We start from the raw sequence: 17,379 nt of genomic DNA on the forward strand, positions 1-17,379 counted from the left end.
TGCCGTCTACTTCCAGACAAGAGTATTTAAACCCTTCAACAAATCCTTACTCTTACTACCTCCAAATAAGGTTATTCTTTATTCATCTATGCCTCTATTGGGTATTGAACTATAAACAAGACACTGTGCTGATTAAAGTTAACTGAAGTCACGTAGTCTGTACACAGGTCACATGCTATCCATTCTATGAGGAAACCAGTCTGACCGTCTGTACAAAACACAACATATCTCCACCCAGCCTTGGTTGCCATAGGATACACCCAGCCTTATCAAGACAGCTGCTTATCCCAGCCCGCCTCAGTAGACACAGAAATGAACCGCTCTGAAACAGACAGGTTGTGACTTACTGCTCCCAGTATAGAAAATGACCAGAGAATGACCCAGGGAACATGAATATTTCCCCTACAGAAACCATTGCTCTAAGTGCTTGTTAACATACATTTTTCCAACAACAAGAAATTTAATAATTATTTTTAAAATGCTGAAATAGAGTGAACTCGTTAATTATAATACAATCTTAATGTACTACAGATTTATACAATATGCATAGACTTTTTAGCCTAGAGACAGATGTGAAATAATATTACATAAATGTAGTAATTTGTTTCACTATCACTGAGGTTAATTAATTAATTAGGTAATCTATTTCTCATTGGGCGACCCTGCTGTTGGTGGGATCATGTCTCCCAGAATGCTGTGCAGCCAGTGTGTTGCAGAAAATGTGAGAGTGAGCCACTGTTTACTTTCTATTTATTCCACACAAATAAATGAAATCAGATTTTTTTTGATCAACTTACTTCAATCCAAAATTTCATATTTTCATATGCAACAAATGTGGGAATGTTGTACATATGGCCACACTGCACAAGTATGTCACATTTCATACAATTCTACCCACAGGGGGCGCTTTAGTAATAATATAATATGATATTTCTACAATTCTGTCCTCTATTATAAAAAGAAAGTCAGCACACAATTTCTCTATGAGAACGTGCACAACATATTGAAGCATGTCACCAATAGCCCCACCATGTGGCTATTAATAAAACACCACTATGCTACTTATTAACTGCCACAGTATCTCTTTAATGTTTTATTCCATGGTAACCAAATTAAGCAAAATTGTGCAGATGGGGATGCTGACTAAGTCTGTAGCATTTGATACAGTTTCACCTGTAGGTGGCGCTAAAAGATTTAGAAATGTGCTGCCGGAGCATCAGCTTGCAGCAGCAGCACTCTACAACAGCAGAGAGTTGGCACATGACTGCCTGGACAGTGGAGTATGATGTTTCACCAGAAAATCAATAGGTTCCTTTTTGTTTTGATTGGTAGCATAGATCAAATATTTTACATTTCCAATCCATTTGAATTGTGCTATATGTCCTTCCTTCTGTCATGATAATGATTATTCTTTGAGATCCTTTCTGACTTATTAAAGTAGAAAACAATGTCCATGAGTGATGTGAGTCGTTAGAAAAGAGGCTTTTTCTGAGATTAAAATGTTGACTTGAGATGTAGGTGGTGCGTTTAGAGCTCAAAACCAAAGCCACTGGACGTCACATTGTTCCCTTTTCAAAAAAAGGTTAATAACATGTTTTCTGCACATTAGTGCCATGCTAGGAACAAAGAAAAGCATTTATTACAAAAGTACTTAATTACAAAAAATTGCAACAATTCAACTTACAAATTCAAATCATTATCCCTTTTTCACAGCAGACATTTGACTTGACATAACAGGAAAAGCACACGTTACAGACATACATTTTATTATTTATCTGTGCTTTTCCTACTGTGACATATAAAAAATGTCTTCCATGAAAAACAGGACCCCACTTGAAAGTACCAATTAAGTTGTACGACCCAAATAAAAGAATCAGAGAGTTGTAAGCCACATAGTGCAGAGAAGAAGTTTTTATCAGCAAATTACCTAAAAACATCTGTTTGTGTTTAACAGGGGTTTGTAAGGAACTTACAAAACAAAGAGTTTTGTAGAGTTTTGTAGTAGTGTGAATATCGCAGCTCATGTATGAAGGTTGATATTCATGATACGTCTTGGATTTATTAAGAAGACAATTTGAGAATAGTGTCTCATCAATAAATGACTATGAGATTCACAAACATAAAAGTCACATAAAAAGTTCAATAGCAGCGCAATTATAATCAATTTACATATAAATACGTCTTTGAAATTAGACATGAAAAATATAAGAAGGGAATATCATATTAACATCAGTGATCACACGTGTCAATGCTGAATCTGAGGAAAATCAAAACCTCATCCCTTTTCTATTGTCCTGAAAATGTTTCATCTAGTGTTTCTCTGTAATTTGTTGCTGATTTTATTATGATTGTAGTTACCAAGTGGCTTTGTGACCAGACATGGCTGCGCAGCTCCTACAGCTAACAAGATCACTGATGACATGAAACAGATCAAAGCTGAGGTAGAAGTATGGTCGTGCAAACCCATATTTCAATAGTATAAATTGGCAAGCATGAAATAACGAAGAGCACCGTTGATGTTTCTCATTACAAATTACACATGGTCCATTTCCAAAGAGTAAACTATCTACTCTATATTTCATTCAGTCAGTTTCCTTCTGACCTCTTTCTCAAGTTCAAGAAGTTTCTCATAAAGCACCTCTGACATGCCATCATCAATGTCCATCTGAAACAAGAATATAAACACAGAAAATAGTCTTTAGCTACAGATCACACATTAATAACATTTTTCCATTTCTTCCTGCTTGGCACTCTTATGTTTTAATTACTGCAATACTAACATTTGGGCTATGAGGTTCACATAAGCACACCATGAGCAGTAAAACGCCAGCGTAAGTGATGTACTCAAGTTACTCACCTGTCGAGGCTGAGTGTAGTTAGTTCCAAGTCCTGATGTTAAACTGTGATACTTTGCCCTCGGATCCAAAGACTCTGACTTTTGAAGAAACAGCCAGTGCTGTGAAAGAAAGGCCAGAGCAGGATTTCATGTTTATGATTCATTCACAGTAGAGATACAAATCCTTAAAGACTTTTTCTTTCAGTATCAGCATGGTCTGATGACATACCAGTGCCTCTGCTCCATTGTACGGTGTGAGTGTGAATGTGTTGGTGAAGATTCTAATCTGTTCAGCACAAGAAAACAAACAAACAAACAAAAAAAACACATGAGACTGTTAATAGTTCTAGTCAAATGAAACATAGAATATGTGCATTTCACACAGATAAGTAGAACAGACACTCACCAGCCACATGATGGGCATGAGGAGAGTCCAGAAGAAGGAGGGGAGGATACCATAGGTCAGATTGGTCATCACCAGCCCAGGGCAGATCACAGAGGAGAAAAGCCCCTGATAAAAAGAAATGAGAAAGATGTATTCAATGAAGTCAATTTGTCAAGCGGCCAGAAACATGACTCCAGATGAATGCTAATGTTGCTCATGTCTGCTGGATGAATAAGTGGCAGTCAATGCCAACATGTTCATCTAAACCACTTTAGATGATGTTAAAATGTTAATGTTGTGTTTACAGCTTGTTTTTCGTTGCCCCCAAGAAAAATGTAGAAAACATTTAAGTGCATGACTGATATCATATTTCCAACTTCCACTCCTCACTGACTGGTTTGGAATAACAATTCCATCAGTTGAGTGCTTGCAGTGATAGTCATTACTGTACCAGCAGTCTGCAGAGTGTGTGACACACCAACCTGGCTGTTCTTGTGTCTGTTGAGCGCCAGGCTGAGCATGTCTGAGGCGTACTTGGAGGAGCTGTAAGGCTCCGTCCCATCTCTGTGCTGTATGTCCTCGATGCTGAAGGCAGAGCGGCGGGCGTTACTCGAGGAGGTCCACACTACCCTTGATGTGTGACTTGGTTGACACAGCAGAGGCTCCAACTCCCTAATCTAGACCAGAGAGACATGAACATCAGGCCCACAGACAGAGAACACTGTCACAGGTGAAGTTCATGAGTACCAGTGACTTGATTACAATTACAATGCAACATCAAAGCTGTGAAAAGAATATTTAATCTACACTACTGCATGTAGTTACCCAACCAGTAAAGGCATCTTACATCATAATAGCTGCCTTATTATATTCTACATACAATATACTGCTACAAGTGTTTTATAACAATTATAACCATATACTACCACAATATGTTGCTACAACATATAACAAAAAGGACTATATTATGTCAGATTATGGCATTTGTCATAATCTTTTAGATTTAAATTCATGTAGGTGTGCAGTCTGGTGTACCAGGAGAAAATGACCAAAGAGGTTGGTGGCAAAAACTTCCTGCAGGCCATCTGAGTTGAGGCGATCCTGTTGAGTTAAGAGACCCTCTGCTGTCGCAAACATGTTGATGACATTCCTGCAGAGGGGAAGGTACAATATTACATAACAGTATAGACAATCAGAAACAAGTTGCACTGATGACAGCCACAGCTTTATGCCAATATGAAAAAAATCTAATCAAAACAAAGTAAGTGATGAGCTGGCTTTGGAGGTTTACCTGGAAAACAGGCCTTTGAATAAGGCTTTGATATCCACTTGTGGATTGGGCATAATTCCCGCATTTAGATATAGAAAGTCAATTCTGCCGTATCTGTGGAAAAACATTTTAGGTGTTGAAACCACAGAGTGAAGAGAACAAGGAGCTATAGAAGCTGTGTATCTATGGTGTCTTACCTGGCCTTGACTTCCTGTGCAGCAGTGAGCACTGACTGCACAGAGCCCACATCAAGGTGCACTATGTCGACATGGGCGTCGGTGTGAGAGGTCAGGAGGGCGGAGCGGGCAGCCTGAGCTCGCTGCATGTTTCTGCAGGCCAGACAAAGCCGAAGCTGGCTGTCCACAGTGAGCAGCCTGTCACACAAGGCCAGGCCGATGCCACTGCAAACATGACAATGCACACATGTAAACAAACTTTCTCTGAGGAACCGGGTGATCATAACCCAGATTGAGTAAATCCACTGGTAAACATAGAGGACTCTCTTGGAGTAAAGGTATTGTAATAATAGATTGGAAACATTTGTTTGCAGTCTCAAGGTCTAACTGGGGATAATAGCTTTAAATTTGTATTATCTAAGTGGATCATGAGGATTTACGGTATATTACTCTTGTAAATCACATAATTTTGATCCATAGAGCCCAGATCAGTGCATTGAATAGAGGTTAGAGGGATGCAACATGATTGCTCATGGTTCATGTCCTGTTATTAAAGACTTTTGAAAGTAGTATTTTTTTTCTATTTTAAATTATTGCTAAAATAAGAAGTCAAAGTAGGTGATAGTATTTTATGTTTATCATTTATTCATTTATCAGTTGGGCTTTAGAGTTTAGAAATGTAAGGACAGAACTGTGCATCACTGTTATTTGTTACATATATACTGTATGTATTATTTATTTTACTTTTAATATTTCTGCATTTTTCTGTAGGCTATTTTTTAAACATAACATTATTTATATAGGTATTTTTTCTGAATATCAGAATCAGAATCATCTTTATTTGCCAGGTATGTTTACACATACAAACAATGTGACTCCAGTAATGACTATATACAGATGAAACTGTTTGTGTGAACTGTGAAGATATCTTGTTGCTCGCTATTTATAATATGTATCAACATGCCACAACCTGAGGGACAGTATACTGTGTGTATATAATTAATATATATCAATCTTAATGTGTTAGTATTCATATTATTGTTATTTTGTATTATCCAAATATTTGGACAAATTGTATTTTGATGCTTTGGCAACACTATTCTCGAAACTTTCATGCCAATAAAGCCCAATGAATTAAACTGAATGGAAGTGGAGAGTGCATAGAGTGCTGAGAAAAATATTAAATGGTAAAAAAGACACGTTACATTGTATATACTTTATATGTCTGACTGACGCAGATACAAAAAACATAGTGAATTGAATCAACTGGCAAACGTTACTAACTTACATCGCAGGCAGTTTATCACAGATTTACAAGCAGTTAATGTGTCAAGAGGAGGTAACTTACAGCCTGCTCTCCCACAGGACACATTCAGTCACATTTCAGAGTTTCTAAGAGAGCAAGAGGCGCCACTTCGTGACAAACTGAGTGTCTATTTATCTCTTCAGTAATACCTTACCTGTTGGCGCCAGTTACCAGGACAACTCTCTCCATGTCTGCCCGGAGTTCACAGCAGCTCTCTGTCAAAAGAAAGAAGTTTTAAGTGCCGACCAACCGGGAACAGACCGGGATAGACAGCCACATCGTCCGATTCCGGTAGAAAAAGCACCAGCCTATGCACAAGCAGGTACGTGGTGTGATTGGATGACAGCAAACAGCTGGCCAATCAGCTTCTACTACGGAGAGGTAGGAGGTCCAAAAGAGCACAACGCTTGAAAATGTCGCTACAATAATTTTTTTTAGCTTGTGTCTAAAAGGCAACTGGACAAAAAATCCAAACCAATACAAAACAAAACAAAAATAAATGTGAACAACAAACTCCAGTCAAAAACAACAAACAGAAGTGCTTATTCATTTTTCTTTATTTACAAGAATCTTTGGTTTGACAGCTATTAAATATCTTGGTTCTTTGCTACTCTTCAACAATATACAGTTCATTCATTTCTGCAAAAGGACATAAAATGTTTATAAAACATGTCAGTGAGCTGCTGCAGAGTAAAAACACATCATCACCCAGAAAACAGTTATTAACATGTCACAAGAAACGCTGAACAAAAAAGGTCACACAACTGTACTGACATTCTCTAATAAATGTGCAATAGAGTTAGATATATGTATGGAAAACATACATTACAATATTCACAATTATGTTTCAAAACCTAGACTTACCATGGAGTAGCCTACTCTATAAATAGACATAGCATAGGAAATAAAAAGAAATTAATAAATACTCAGAGCTCATTTGCATATCTACAAAGTAAGACCATGTTCAGTTGCACACCCTCTCATCATATCTTATTATTTACAGCACCATTGTGGTAAGCAAGCATAAAACAAATGGAAAACATTTGACAGGTTGATTCAGAGTAAATCCTGACCGAAGGGACCAAAGGTGACAGTGCAAGACAGAGAGAAATGATACGTTCCATCTGCTACGCCAGGCTCTCCATCAGCCGACTGTGTATTTCCTGAAAGCTTGGCCTCTGCTTGGCGTTTCTCCTCCAGCAGCTCAGCATCAGATCATTGTACACTCTATCAGGACAACAGGGAGGCTTTGGCAGGTAGACCTGCAAGTGTAAGGCAAAATAATCTCAATGTAGGGTTAGTATTAAAAGTGCAATGAGTTGCATTTTTTAAAATTAAAAATGAACAGATTTTTTAGACATTTCCTGTAAATCTGGCTCTGTGATAGCCAGTAATAGTTTATGTGATCACTATAAAGAGACTGTACTCATGAGGATTGGTTGTCTAAACCTGCTGGATGCTCACCTGCTTGCCCTGGTCCCTGAAGAACTCGCCTGTGTTTTCAATGACCTGCTCGTCAGAGAGCTGGGAGTAGGGCTGCTTCTTGCACAGAGTCAGAATCTCCCACAGAGTCACCCCAAATGCCCACACGTCACTGGCCATGGTGAACTTACCCTGGAAATGAGAAAGGAGACAAGTCAGGTGGAGCTATGGGGCTGCCTGTCTTAATGTACCAAAAGTAGTTTGCCCGACCGTAATAGGCTTTTTTCACAGGAGACATTTTGACATGTCACAGTAGGAAAAGCACAGGTGTGAATAATAAAATGAATGGAGGATGAATTCCAGTTTCAGGGTCCTGATATTGTGCATGTTGGCTCACTGTCACAATGTCTCATGACTTACTAGGACGGTAAGTCCCTCTTAAAAGCAGTATGGGAAATCTACAGCCCTTTTCTCAGTTTTCTCTGGTCATAGGGCACCAATTTCAAAAATAATTGCACATTTCTACTAAATAGGTGACCTAGTTTTAAGAAATAATCATATTCACAGTGGGGAATTTTCCCTTGAAATGGAAAAGTTAATGTTAAAATAATAAAAAAGTTTTTTATTGAACATCATGAACATACAGACTTTCAGCAGTTAAATAGAAAATATGCATTCTTGTGCAATTCAAAATGTCATTGTGCAAAACATAATTATATGTGAAGTACATGAAAATATAAGAATATAAGAAAAATAATATCAAAAAATATCAAGTAAACAGTAATGACAATGAAAAACAACATAATTAGTTAATTGAGGGACACGGAAAATAATTCTTCATAAAACAACAATGTATGTACACTTTTTTTGTTTGTCATAAGTCTTAAAGTAGCCAAAAAAACAGAAAAACATTTATGTTTAGGAAAGACTAAGAGACTCTTGCCTTGTGTATGTGGAATTTAACAATTACAAGTATAAGATTCATTGTGTAACACAGACGTTTGTTATTACATTCAGATTTAGTAACACTGTCACTATAGCCACAATTGTAAGAGTGCCCAGTCAGTTTTATTAAAGGTGTTATATATGACTATAACAAGTCAAAATGTCTGATGTGAAAAAAGATAGGAGCAATAGGAGCAAGAGGGAGAATTCAATTAATCTTTATCCATGGCTGACATTATGACTTGTCATAGCAGGAGAAGCACTGGTGAGAATGATAACATTAACGATGGCTCTCTTCTATTCAAGTGTCCAAGGAAGCCATACTGGTGAACCATAATTCACTCTACCAGGGTCATGAATTTGGAAAACCTAAATGGGATTCAGCCATCATTAATGTGATTAATTGCACCTGTGCCCTTCCTGCTTTGACATGTCAAAATGTCTGCTGTGAAAAAGGTCTGTCAGGCAGAATCTGTACACTTCCCCTCAGTCCTGAGAGGAGGTCTAATTAGGTAAGATAAGTGAAAACACCTGTGGGGGTGCACCATGGGAGTGTGGGGGCTTTAATGACTGATTATTGTGCTCTTCCTGACTTATTGACCTTAACTGAATAAAGTCTAATGTGACATTTAAACAGTAAACAGCCACTTCCTCAACATGAGCATGATTGGAACATGCTTTATGTCTTAACAAAACAAAGCTAGACTAATGTGTTATTTAAGTTTTCCTCAACAGACGTCACACATGTTCCTCAGATTACTCACCAGTAGGATGCTCTCCCACGACATCCAGCGAATGGGCAGGACGGCTCGGCCCTGGATCCGGTAGTAGTCCCCGCGGTACAGGTTGCGACTCATGCCAAAATCTGCAATCTTTATGGTGTAGTTCTTACCCACCAAGCAGTTGCGGGTGGCCAGATCACGGTGGACAAAGTTGAGAGAGGACAAGTACTTCATACCAGATGCAATCTGCACGGCCATGCCTATCAATTTACTGTAGCTAAAGAACAAAAGAAACAGAATATATATTATGTATTAATATGTATTGTATGTATTATACCCCTCATAATCATTACAATTTAGCTGATCCTACCTGACCATACTCTTCTCCTGTTTCTCCTCTTGTCCCGTCTTGTCTTCATCAGCAGCCTCTTTTAGCCTGAGATTACAGAGGAACTGGTTGAGGTCTCCGTTTTCCATGTATTCAGTGATCATACACAGAGGGTCTGTGTCCACACACACTGCCAGCAAGCGGACAATGTTGGGGTCCCTCAGACGAGACATGATTCGAATCTCCTTCAGGAAGTCGTTCCTGTGGCAGAGTGGGGACGAATAATTGTAATTCACTAACTGATTGACGACTTAATGAATAATTAGAACCATGCAGCTGGAGACAAATGTGTAGATTTTCTGCCTGTTTGATGGTAAATTATCAGGAAAATATTATATTATACACACAGTAAGAGATTATAATTTGTCTTAAAAGTGACAAACAAAAAGAAGTTACCAGTTTCTTATACCTTGCGTTCTTGTTGGCGTCTTCTCGCAGTGTTTTAACAGCAACCAGCAGAGGTGACTCATTATTTCCCTCTATAGACAAATCCTCATCCAAAAAGTCCTGCATGCCCTCTGCCTCACACAAGTGCACCTGTTTAAAAAACACTTTGTCAGTCCATCATCCACTTGGCACCACTTAAACCAATCTGTTTAGCTGTGTTTAATACCACTAAGTGTTGCCTCTTTGTCAGCATCTACTGTATAGTCACTGCATTTCACACTTCACCGCACAGCAACATCTATCACTCAGTTCATTTCAAACAAGAGCTATAAAGTTACATCAACATAATGTTGGCGTAGAGTGATCAGTCAAAATAATCTAATAATCATTTCCAAGAGTACTTCTATTATCCCAAAGCAATGCTAACAAACATCAGAGATACAAAACTGAATGTACTTCTCCAAACTGGCCCTCTCCCAGTTTCTCCTTGAAGGTGAGCTTGTGTCTGGGGAACTCTCTCATGGATGAATCGGTGCCAGCGAAGAGATTCATGTTGACAGCCGTGATGGAGTAGGTGCTGCTGTCCGAGGACTCCTGCAGGCTGATGATGTCTGCCTCTGCATAGTGGGGGGCACTGTCTGAGCCACCGGCTGCAAGGGCTCTACAGGAGGTGCTTGGTCCTGATGTGGAAGAGACACACAAAAGCTCACATGCAGGAGCTGCAGCCGCAGCCAACCTCCACTGCTTTATTATGCTTTTGTCATCTTACCCAGGTGTTCTGTGGATTGAGCAAACTCGGGCAGTTTCCTGATAAGGCGTGAGGGCTCCTGGTAGTCGGAGCAGAGGGGGAAGATTCTCTCGTAGGTGGAGTTGGTGGTGGAGCCACTTTCGCTGGACAGAGAAGAGTGGTGGAAGGAGAAGGCCTGAGTCTGGACTGCAAGACGAGCTGTGAGTTCATCATCCAGGATGCGACGGGATGCCTAAGAAGGTGAGTAGTTAAAGTCTGCTGTTAATTATTGAATTAGATGTCAGTTTTGTTGAAGGGTGGTTGGATTAGAACCATAAGTCTGAATGATAACCAAAAATACTTTTCTCAGTGATTATCAAAAATAAAGACATCAAATAATCGTACATTTTTATGAGACATCGAATACAAAAGGAAAATCTCTTCACACCTTCTCAAGCATCTTCTGCCAGACTTGCCGCCACAGGATGATGACTATGATAGCTGAGAGGATGGCAATAATAGCCACCAAGCAGCCAATCAAGATCCTGGTATTGCTGTCATCCACTTTATGAGTAGGATCATCCCCTAATTAAGATGAGATGAGAGTTGGGAGTTGAGATGGATTTAATTTAATCCATCACAACTCAAGTTCTTATCATAGCCCAAATTAATTACATTCTTATTGCCTAATCCCCTCATGTGTCATTGCAAGCACAGTAAGAGAAGCGTGACTTTTTAATGATCAGTCATTTTGAAGTGTATCAGCAGGGGGCACTGTTTAATCAGAGAACATTCGAGCTAACCCACCTTTTTGAAGTGATACTACCTGCATTTTTAGACTGAAATAAATCATCACACATACTAGATCTAAGATGTATAACACAAATTCAAGCCAGATTAAGATAAATAATAAATGAATGTTTTTAAATGTATAATTATATTTATGGTTGACTGAAGATTATATTCACCCCATGTTTTATTCAAGTGAGCGTACACTCTCCTGCCAGTCTTTTTTTGCAGTGCCTGAATTCTTTGAAATTACTGCCAATATTTAAATAAACACACACACACACACATAAGGTGCTCAGCTGCTGACCTGGTAGTATGTTTGTTGGGTGTCCATGTTTGCGAGGAGTCAGAGATGTATTGTACACTGCTGAGCCTGTGAGTGGGAGAAAGAAAGGAGGAAAGACAAAGATGAAAGATATACTGTACAGTCAGACAGGAGAGCAGCTATCCAGCATTTTCTGGAAAATAAAATGGAGAAACATTCGGTTTCTAATGAGGCAGCGACTGGGAGATGACACCCACACAAGGATCCCATTTTACCTGACTGGAAGGCCACCTCACTGAACAGCATCCAAAGGTCACTGAAGTGGAAACGGCACTTGATGGCGCTGGCTGTGCGGTCCCCGAGGGGCACGGTGACAAAACGGGCGCTTTGGCTCACACGATCGACAGTAGGCCTGAAGGACACAGGGTCTGCCTCCCATTCTGATCCTGACCGGAAGTAACAGGTGGCCTGTCTGAACATCCTCACCCCTCGACTAAACATGTTATTACAGTGAACCTGTGGGGGTGGATGCAGAATATGTAAATATATGCATGCATGATCAAAGAACTAAAAAGAAATCTTGCAATTAGTCAGAGGAGTCAGAATTAAGAGGGGAAGATTATGCAGAAGTTGGTCTAGTAAAGACTAATTTGTCTCGCTGTTGTAGCTTAAAAACATTATCTTCCATCTCTGGTCTCTGGCTGCAGCATTTACCTATGACAAATAGACTGATTATACAGAGAAAGTCATTTTCACACTGCAATGACACTTTGCACCATTTAAAAATGTTTATGCCTCAATAAAATTTGCAGCAGCTATAGAGGACGGCTGCTTGCCCAGCATGGCACAGTTCAGTATAGTGTTGGTTCAGCAATTTTAACGTTATTCCACTTTGTCACCATAAAGCTGTTCACTACTACTCCCTTCGCTGACTTCTTACCTTCATGGAAGTGAAGTTTCGGACGTGGTCAAACTCAAAGGTCATCTCTACGTAACCTTTGGGGATGCTCTTGTTGCTCCAGCCCACATAGTCGTATCCTGGCCACATACTGTACATGTGGCTGTGAAGGAAATCATCCAGACCCCAGGTACCATCTGTCAGCTGGCCGAGCCCCTTTGTGAGTCTAGTAAAGGGCTGGATGGAAGAACTGAAAATAGAAAACAACAGCATGTCAAATTTAAAGTTATGACTGATATTTCAATGCGAAGAAAAAAAAATCTCCCACTCCAGTCATAGGAAACAAGGAAATTCTTTCTATAAGTAGCAGTAAAATACAAACCTTTCAGCTGATGCACCATCATACACAGAGTCATTAAAGTAGACATCTAGGCCTCTGTAGATCATTTGGTGCCCGTCTGGGATGCTGTAAGACACCAGGCCATCTAAAAGGGACAGGTCAAAGGTTAGACATTATTGTTGATGTGCAGATTATGACAATTAAAACATTTTTTAACATGTCAAATCATAAAAAAATGACCAAGATAGAAAAAACAAATACATATATTTTGGTAATTGTTTTAAAATATGCTTCATGTTGGTAGTTTGACTAAATGAAGACATTTGTTATGGAAACGTATGACTAACCCAGCCATTCACAGCCGTAGAGCTCCACTCTCATACACACAATCATGGAGTGGTCTGTCACTGGCATAAAGCGCACAAAACGAGCTATGATGGGAGGCTCCAGATCCTTCAGCACCACATCATACGCATTCCTGTTCCCCTCGATGACCTGGCAGAGGAGATGCACATGACAAAATTCGGACTGTCTGAATGACACGTGTCAGGGATAGAAATCAAACTACATATCCTGTACATATTGATGATGGCATAAAATTAGGGGACTGACAAGAAACTGATTAAAAAAAAGTCATAATCAATACAGCAGAGGCTGAGACACGCTGCCCTCTTGTCTCTTGTTTGGGTCAAGCTTAAAAAAAACTGTATCTTACGCAACACAACTGCATAAACAGTCATCAACTGAACAATACTGTACCGCTGCTGAGAATCAAGGTTGCTTTGTGACAAAAATTTTTGCATTTTTAACATCAGTGTGAGTTTTTCAGGTTAACTATTTTGGTATTTCTGTATACAAACTGGTACTCTATATATCATGCCAGTGCTAGTGTTTCTCTATTTAAAACCATTTCCTGAACTATGCTGCTATCAGTTGCAATGAAGATGTCTTTTCCATCTAAACACCTTTGACTTTGTTACACTGATTGTGACAAATTCCTGTCATAATGACTAATTGAAGTTAAAGTGGTATATCTGGCACCTTCATACTGTTGTCAGGGTTAATTAAAGAAACAAAATGAGTCAATGACATACGTATGGTCCACTTGTCTAACTGAAATACAGATTCAATGTGGCAGTGTTTACTCTGCACACACCTGGTCATGATAACGTTTAGGCCTAAACAGAATCATATGCACTCACCTGTCTTCCCTTCCTATCGTGCCAGCCCACCCAGTTGTTGCCGTCACGGCTGTACTTGATCCTGTATCTCTGGGCGAACTCGTTACCCATGCCGTCGGCATGGCGACCTTGTGTGCCCACCAGCGTGATGAAGTGCAGTGACCGCAGATCCACCTGGAGATACTCTTTGAGGCCGTCGGGCTCTGACATGATGTCAGGGCACCAGGCACCATCCCCGTCTCCGTTGTCAAAGTCAAGTCTGAGGAGGAGAGAGAAGAATAAGAGATGAGACAGTGAAAGAAGGGAAGGGTGAAGAGTTCAGGAAGAGGGAAAGGGACAGAAAATCTTTGAGCAAGAATAAGAAGAATGTTGTGAGACATAAATGAAGAGGAAGGAGGTAGAGAAGACAAGAATACTGAGGGGAGAGGAAAAGTTAACTTATCTACTATGCGTTATCTTTTCTATGTTAATGAATTCATATTTGCATGGCAGCATCTTCGACTACTCTGTACTCCATCTGGAAATATTGTAAAACAATACTGTAATTATTCAACTTCTAGCCAGTTCCTGAAAACCTCAACATATTCTGCTTGCACCACTCTGTTTCCGGCATCTTTGTGTTAGAAACATCCTGTGTGCTTTCAAGAAGTGACAAGGTCAAAGCATATTTCCTGATTATTGAACTTAAGTATTGTTACAACCCTGCATGCTTTCTAAGGACATATTAGAGTATGTGGCCCAAAGTAAATGAAAAGAACTGAAATGAAAGAAAAAAAATATTAATAATCATGCCATGACATGCCTGCCAAATTTTGCAGCAGTTGACTCAGACCACTGACTGGAAGCAGAGATGTCCTCGTCCTGAATCTGCCCACCGGTCATACCGAGAGGATAGCGACACATTTCTACAAACACATGAAGCATCACTTATACACACGCTGCTCACGTTATGAATATGTCTTTTAGGTGTTTGTACATGTGAGTGTGAGATCTTTGACATGCCATATGAGTTTTTATCCTTTTTATATCCCTGCAGGACGTGAGGAGCTGAGTGTTAAGTGGTCAGGGTGTGTCCCTTCCCCCCAGTCCCCTTCCAGCAGCCCTGCAAGGCCTCTAAAGCCAAACAGAGGCATCACTGTGTAGGTGCCAGTCTAAGCAAAATGAGACACGAGCGGCCTCTAAGCTGCCCGGTCTTCAGCTTTCATTCCTTTTCATAATTTCTACAGCAGCCACGTGAGAGAAACTTTTGAGTTTTGAAGGATCGGCATCTGCTGGGCATTAACTGTTGTGTGGGTGCTAAAAAATACCTTTGACAACAACAGAAGCAAGATTATAGTATTAATATGATTCAGTGGCCATACGGCAGCTCACTGCATCTACCAGAGTGTCACTGTTTATTCGTACCATCTCTACCTGGCAATTAAGGGACATCTGTGTTTTATTCACCTTCCCACTGAAAAGCTTGACATGTGCTTGAGAGAGAAGCAGAACAAATAAGCCTTTTACTGCAAAAATATTCGAAGTGGGAAAGTCAAATGACTGTATGTGTGTGTGTGTATGCATGTGTGTGTATGTGTGTATTACCTACAACTACGCCTTCAAATTTTCAAACTTTTTTTTTCCCCCAAATGCCCCCCGCTTGTGAAAGGTCTGCCTGTTCTGAGGATATTTGCCGTCTGACCATTAGGTAAACCACATAGACACACATGCATGCGCGCGCGCGCGCGCACACACACACACACACACACACACACACACACACACACACACACACACACACACACACTACATTCTTGCATTTTAAGCCCACCCACCTAAAATTGCTTTCCTTCTCCATCTTGTCAACATACCTATCCCTCAGGAATATGAAAACGTTATTTTAAGCGAACATATGACAGATCCACATTGGCTGGTTCATACATTTATGCTTTAATCACACACTGTAAACTAAACTGGACTCATTCTATCATTCATTGTTCAACTGCATGTGCAGCGAGCAGGGCGGACTAGCGGTTTGAAAATGTTTGAAGTTTAATGCCCACCAAAGAGTTCAAGAAGTAAGAAACTGAACCTCTCCCTGTTCTGAGAAACAGTATCAGCTAAATGGCAGATATATAAAAGATAAATGTGTACCTGGGTTGACTTGAGATCTTACTGTAGCAGCCAGCAGGATAAAGACGAGGTGGTGCGTGATCTGCTGAACCTCCATGACCTTTGTCGCTTCTCAAGGAGCTGCACACCAATATATTTCAAGAAGGTTGTAGATCAGTGCGTGAGGTTAGTTGTAAGGCTTGTCATAATCAGCAAAGTAATCCAAAGTATGACTTTTTTTTAAGTTTCAATAATCCATGTCAACAAATTTACCACAACAATCATGGGTAAATTTAGGATGAGCATGAATATGTGGTTACATTTCAGTGATAGTAGGATGTAACAAACTGTTAAACAGAGTTAAACATCCTACAACCCTGGTGGTAAATGCACACACAGTCCTCCTTGTAATCCAGTCCTGCTCTCTCCTGCCACACTACCTGCGGTATGAGCTCTCATTTTATTCGCCTTATAAAAAGCCTTGTGAAGGTTACAGTGACTTATACCTTAAACACACACTGGCATACACTAGATCCTCAGTGTTATTCATGTGGTGCATTCACCAAAAAACGTGGGGGGACAAAGTTGTTCTGTGGCAGTGTGACGTGTAGAATGTAGTCGTATTAATAGTGCAAAATGAGCTTCTGTCTGACATGCACATAATATGAAATAAAATATACACTGAATTTAATGATGAAAACTCACATCTTTTACTAGAATTTCCATTTCTGAAGAGCTGACATGATGGTCATTGACCTTTCTGGTATAATAACTACTTTACTGCAAATTCGCTGGTACCTGATTAAAATAATAAGAAAAAAGAAATGCAAATAAAGCTACGACTCTCTGATCTGATCTGACTCTCTTGTGTATAGGCTTATTTTTAACTTGTGTCATGTATTTTCCTGCATGATGTTGCTCTCTATACTGAAGCAAGCCCGACACACACACATTAAACGTCAACGTGGACATTGGGGTTAATAGTCTCATATGAGGAAAATATGAATTAGACTTACTTTCGCAAGTTTTTCTCTCCTTATTATGAAACCATCTGTCTCAGCGAATATTCCTCATTTAGTTTGAGTTGATGCATTCAGCACTGCAAGTCGCTGACCTCTTCCTCGGAAGAACTTTCTGGGAATGGAAAAGGGAGAGAGAGAGAGAGAGAGAGAGAGAGAGAGAGAGAGAGAGAGAGAGAGAGAGAGAGAGAGAGAGCGAGAGAGAGACAGAGAGAGGGGAAATGAAGGCTGA

At 39.8% G+C, this 17,379-nt stretch overlaps 2 protein-coding genes across 2 annotated transcripts; both read right to left on the minus strand.

Annotated features, from left to right (window-relative positions):
• Positions 1–733: 733 nt before the first annotated feature.
• On the minus strand, positions 734–6,313 carry LOC137193864 (3-keto-steroid reductase/17-beta-hydroxysteroid dehydrogenase 7-like). The gene is made up of 9 exons (XM_067605284.1): positions 6,128–6,313; positions 4,689–4,892; positions 4,513–4,605; positions 4,257–4,371; positions 3,704–3,898; positions 3,243–3,347; positions 3,066–3,122; positions 2,858–2,956; positions 734–2,665 (listed from the first exon to the last, which is right to left on the minus strand). The coding sequence occupies exons 1-9, from the start codon at positions 6,160–6,162 to the stop codon at positions 2,579–2,581; spliced, it is 990 nt and encodes a 329-aa protein (XP_067461385.1). The 5' UTR covers positions 6,163–6,313; the 3' UTR covers positions 734–2,578.
• Positions 6,314–6,510: 197 nt separating this feature from the next.
• Positions 6,511–16,261, minus strand: LOC137193866 (discoidin domain-containing receptor 2-like). Its single transcript, XM_067605287.1, has 16 exons — positions 16,171–16,261; positions 14,840–14,942; positions 14,059–14,296; positions 13,204–13,351; positions 12,899–13,001; positions 12,559–12,766; positions 11,894–12,134; positions 11,661–11,726; positions 11,013–11,149; positions 10,607–10,817; positions 10,294–10,517; positions 9,860–9,987; positions 9,433–9,651; positions 9,105–9,339; positions 7,438–7,587; positions 6,511–7,235 (listed from the first exon to the last, which is right to left on the minus strand). Exons 1-16 carry the CDS (start codon positions 16,244–16,246, stop codon positions 7,101–7,103), a joined length of 2,622 nt encoding a protein of 873 aa, XP_067461388.1. The 5' UTR covers positions 16,247–16,261; the 3' UTR covers positions 6,511–7,100.
• Between the last annotated feature and the right edge of the window lie 1,118 nt (positions 16,262–17,379).

This window comes from Thunnus thynnus, chromosome 12, assembly GCF_963924715.1.
Source record: "Thunnus thynnus chromosome 12, fThuThy2.1, whole genome shotgun sequence".
Lineage (NCBI taxonomy): Eukaryota > Metazoa > Chordata > Actinopteri > Scombriformes > Scombridae > Thunnus > Thunnus thynnus.

What these genes read in the sequence shown, in the direction of transcription:
- LOC137193866 (XM_067605287.1), bottom strand. Translation starts at nt 16,246, where the DNA reads ATGGAGGTTCAGCAGATCACGCACCACCTCGTCTTTATCCTGCTGGCT. An exon ending in AAGATCTCAAGTCAACCCAG is followed by an intron (nt 14,943 to 16,170) that starts GTACACATTTAT and finishes ATGTGTTTGTAG; the next exon opens with AAATGTGTCGCTATCCTCTC. An exon ending in CTACGGCTGTGAATGGCTGG is followed by an intron (nt 13,002 to 13,203) that starts GTTAGTCATACG and finishes TGTCCCTTTTAG; the next exon opens with ATGGCCTGGTGTCTTACAGC.
- LOC137193864 (XM_067605284.1), bottom strand. Translation starts at nt 6,162, where the DNA reads ATGGAGAGAGTTGTCCTGGTAACTGGCGCCAACAG. An exon ending in ACAGACACAAGAACAGCCAG is followed by an intron (nt 3,348 to 3,703) that starts GTTGGTGTGTCA and finishes TCTTTTTATCAG; the next exon opens with GGGCTTTTCTCCTCTGTGAT. An exon ending in TCATGCCCATCATGTGGCTG is followed by an intron (nt 3,123 to 3,242) that starts GTGAGTGTCTGT and finishes TGTGCTGAACAG; the next exon opens with ATTAGAATCTTCACCAACAC.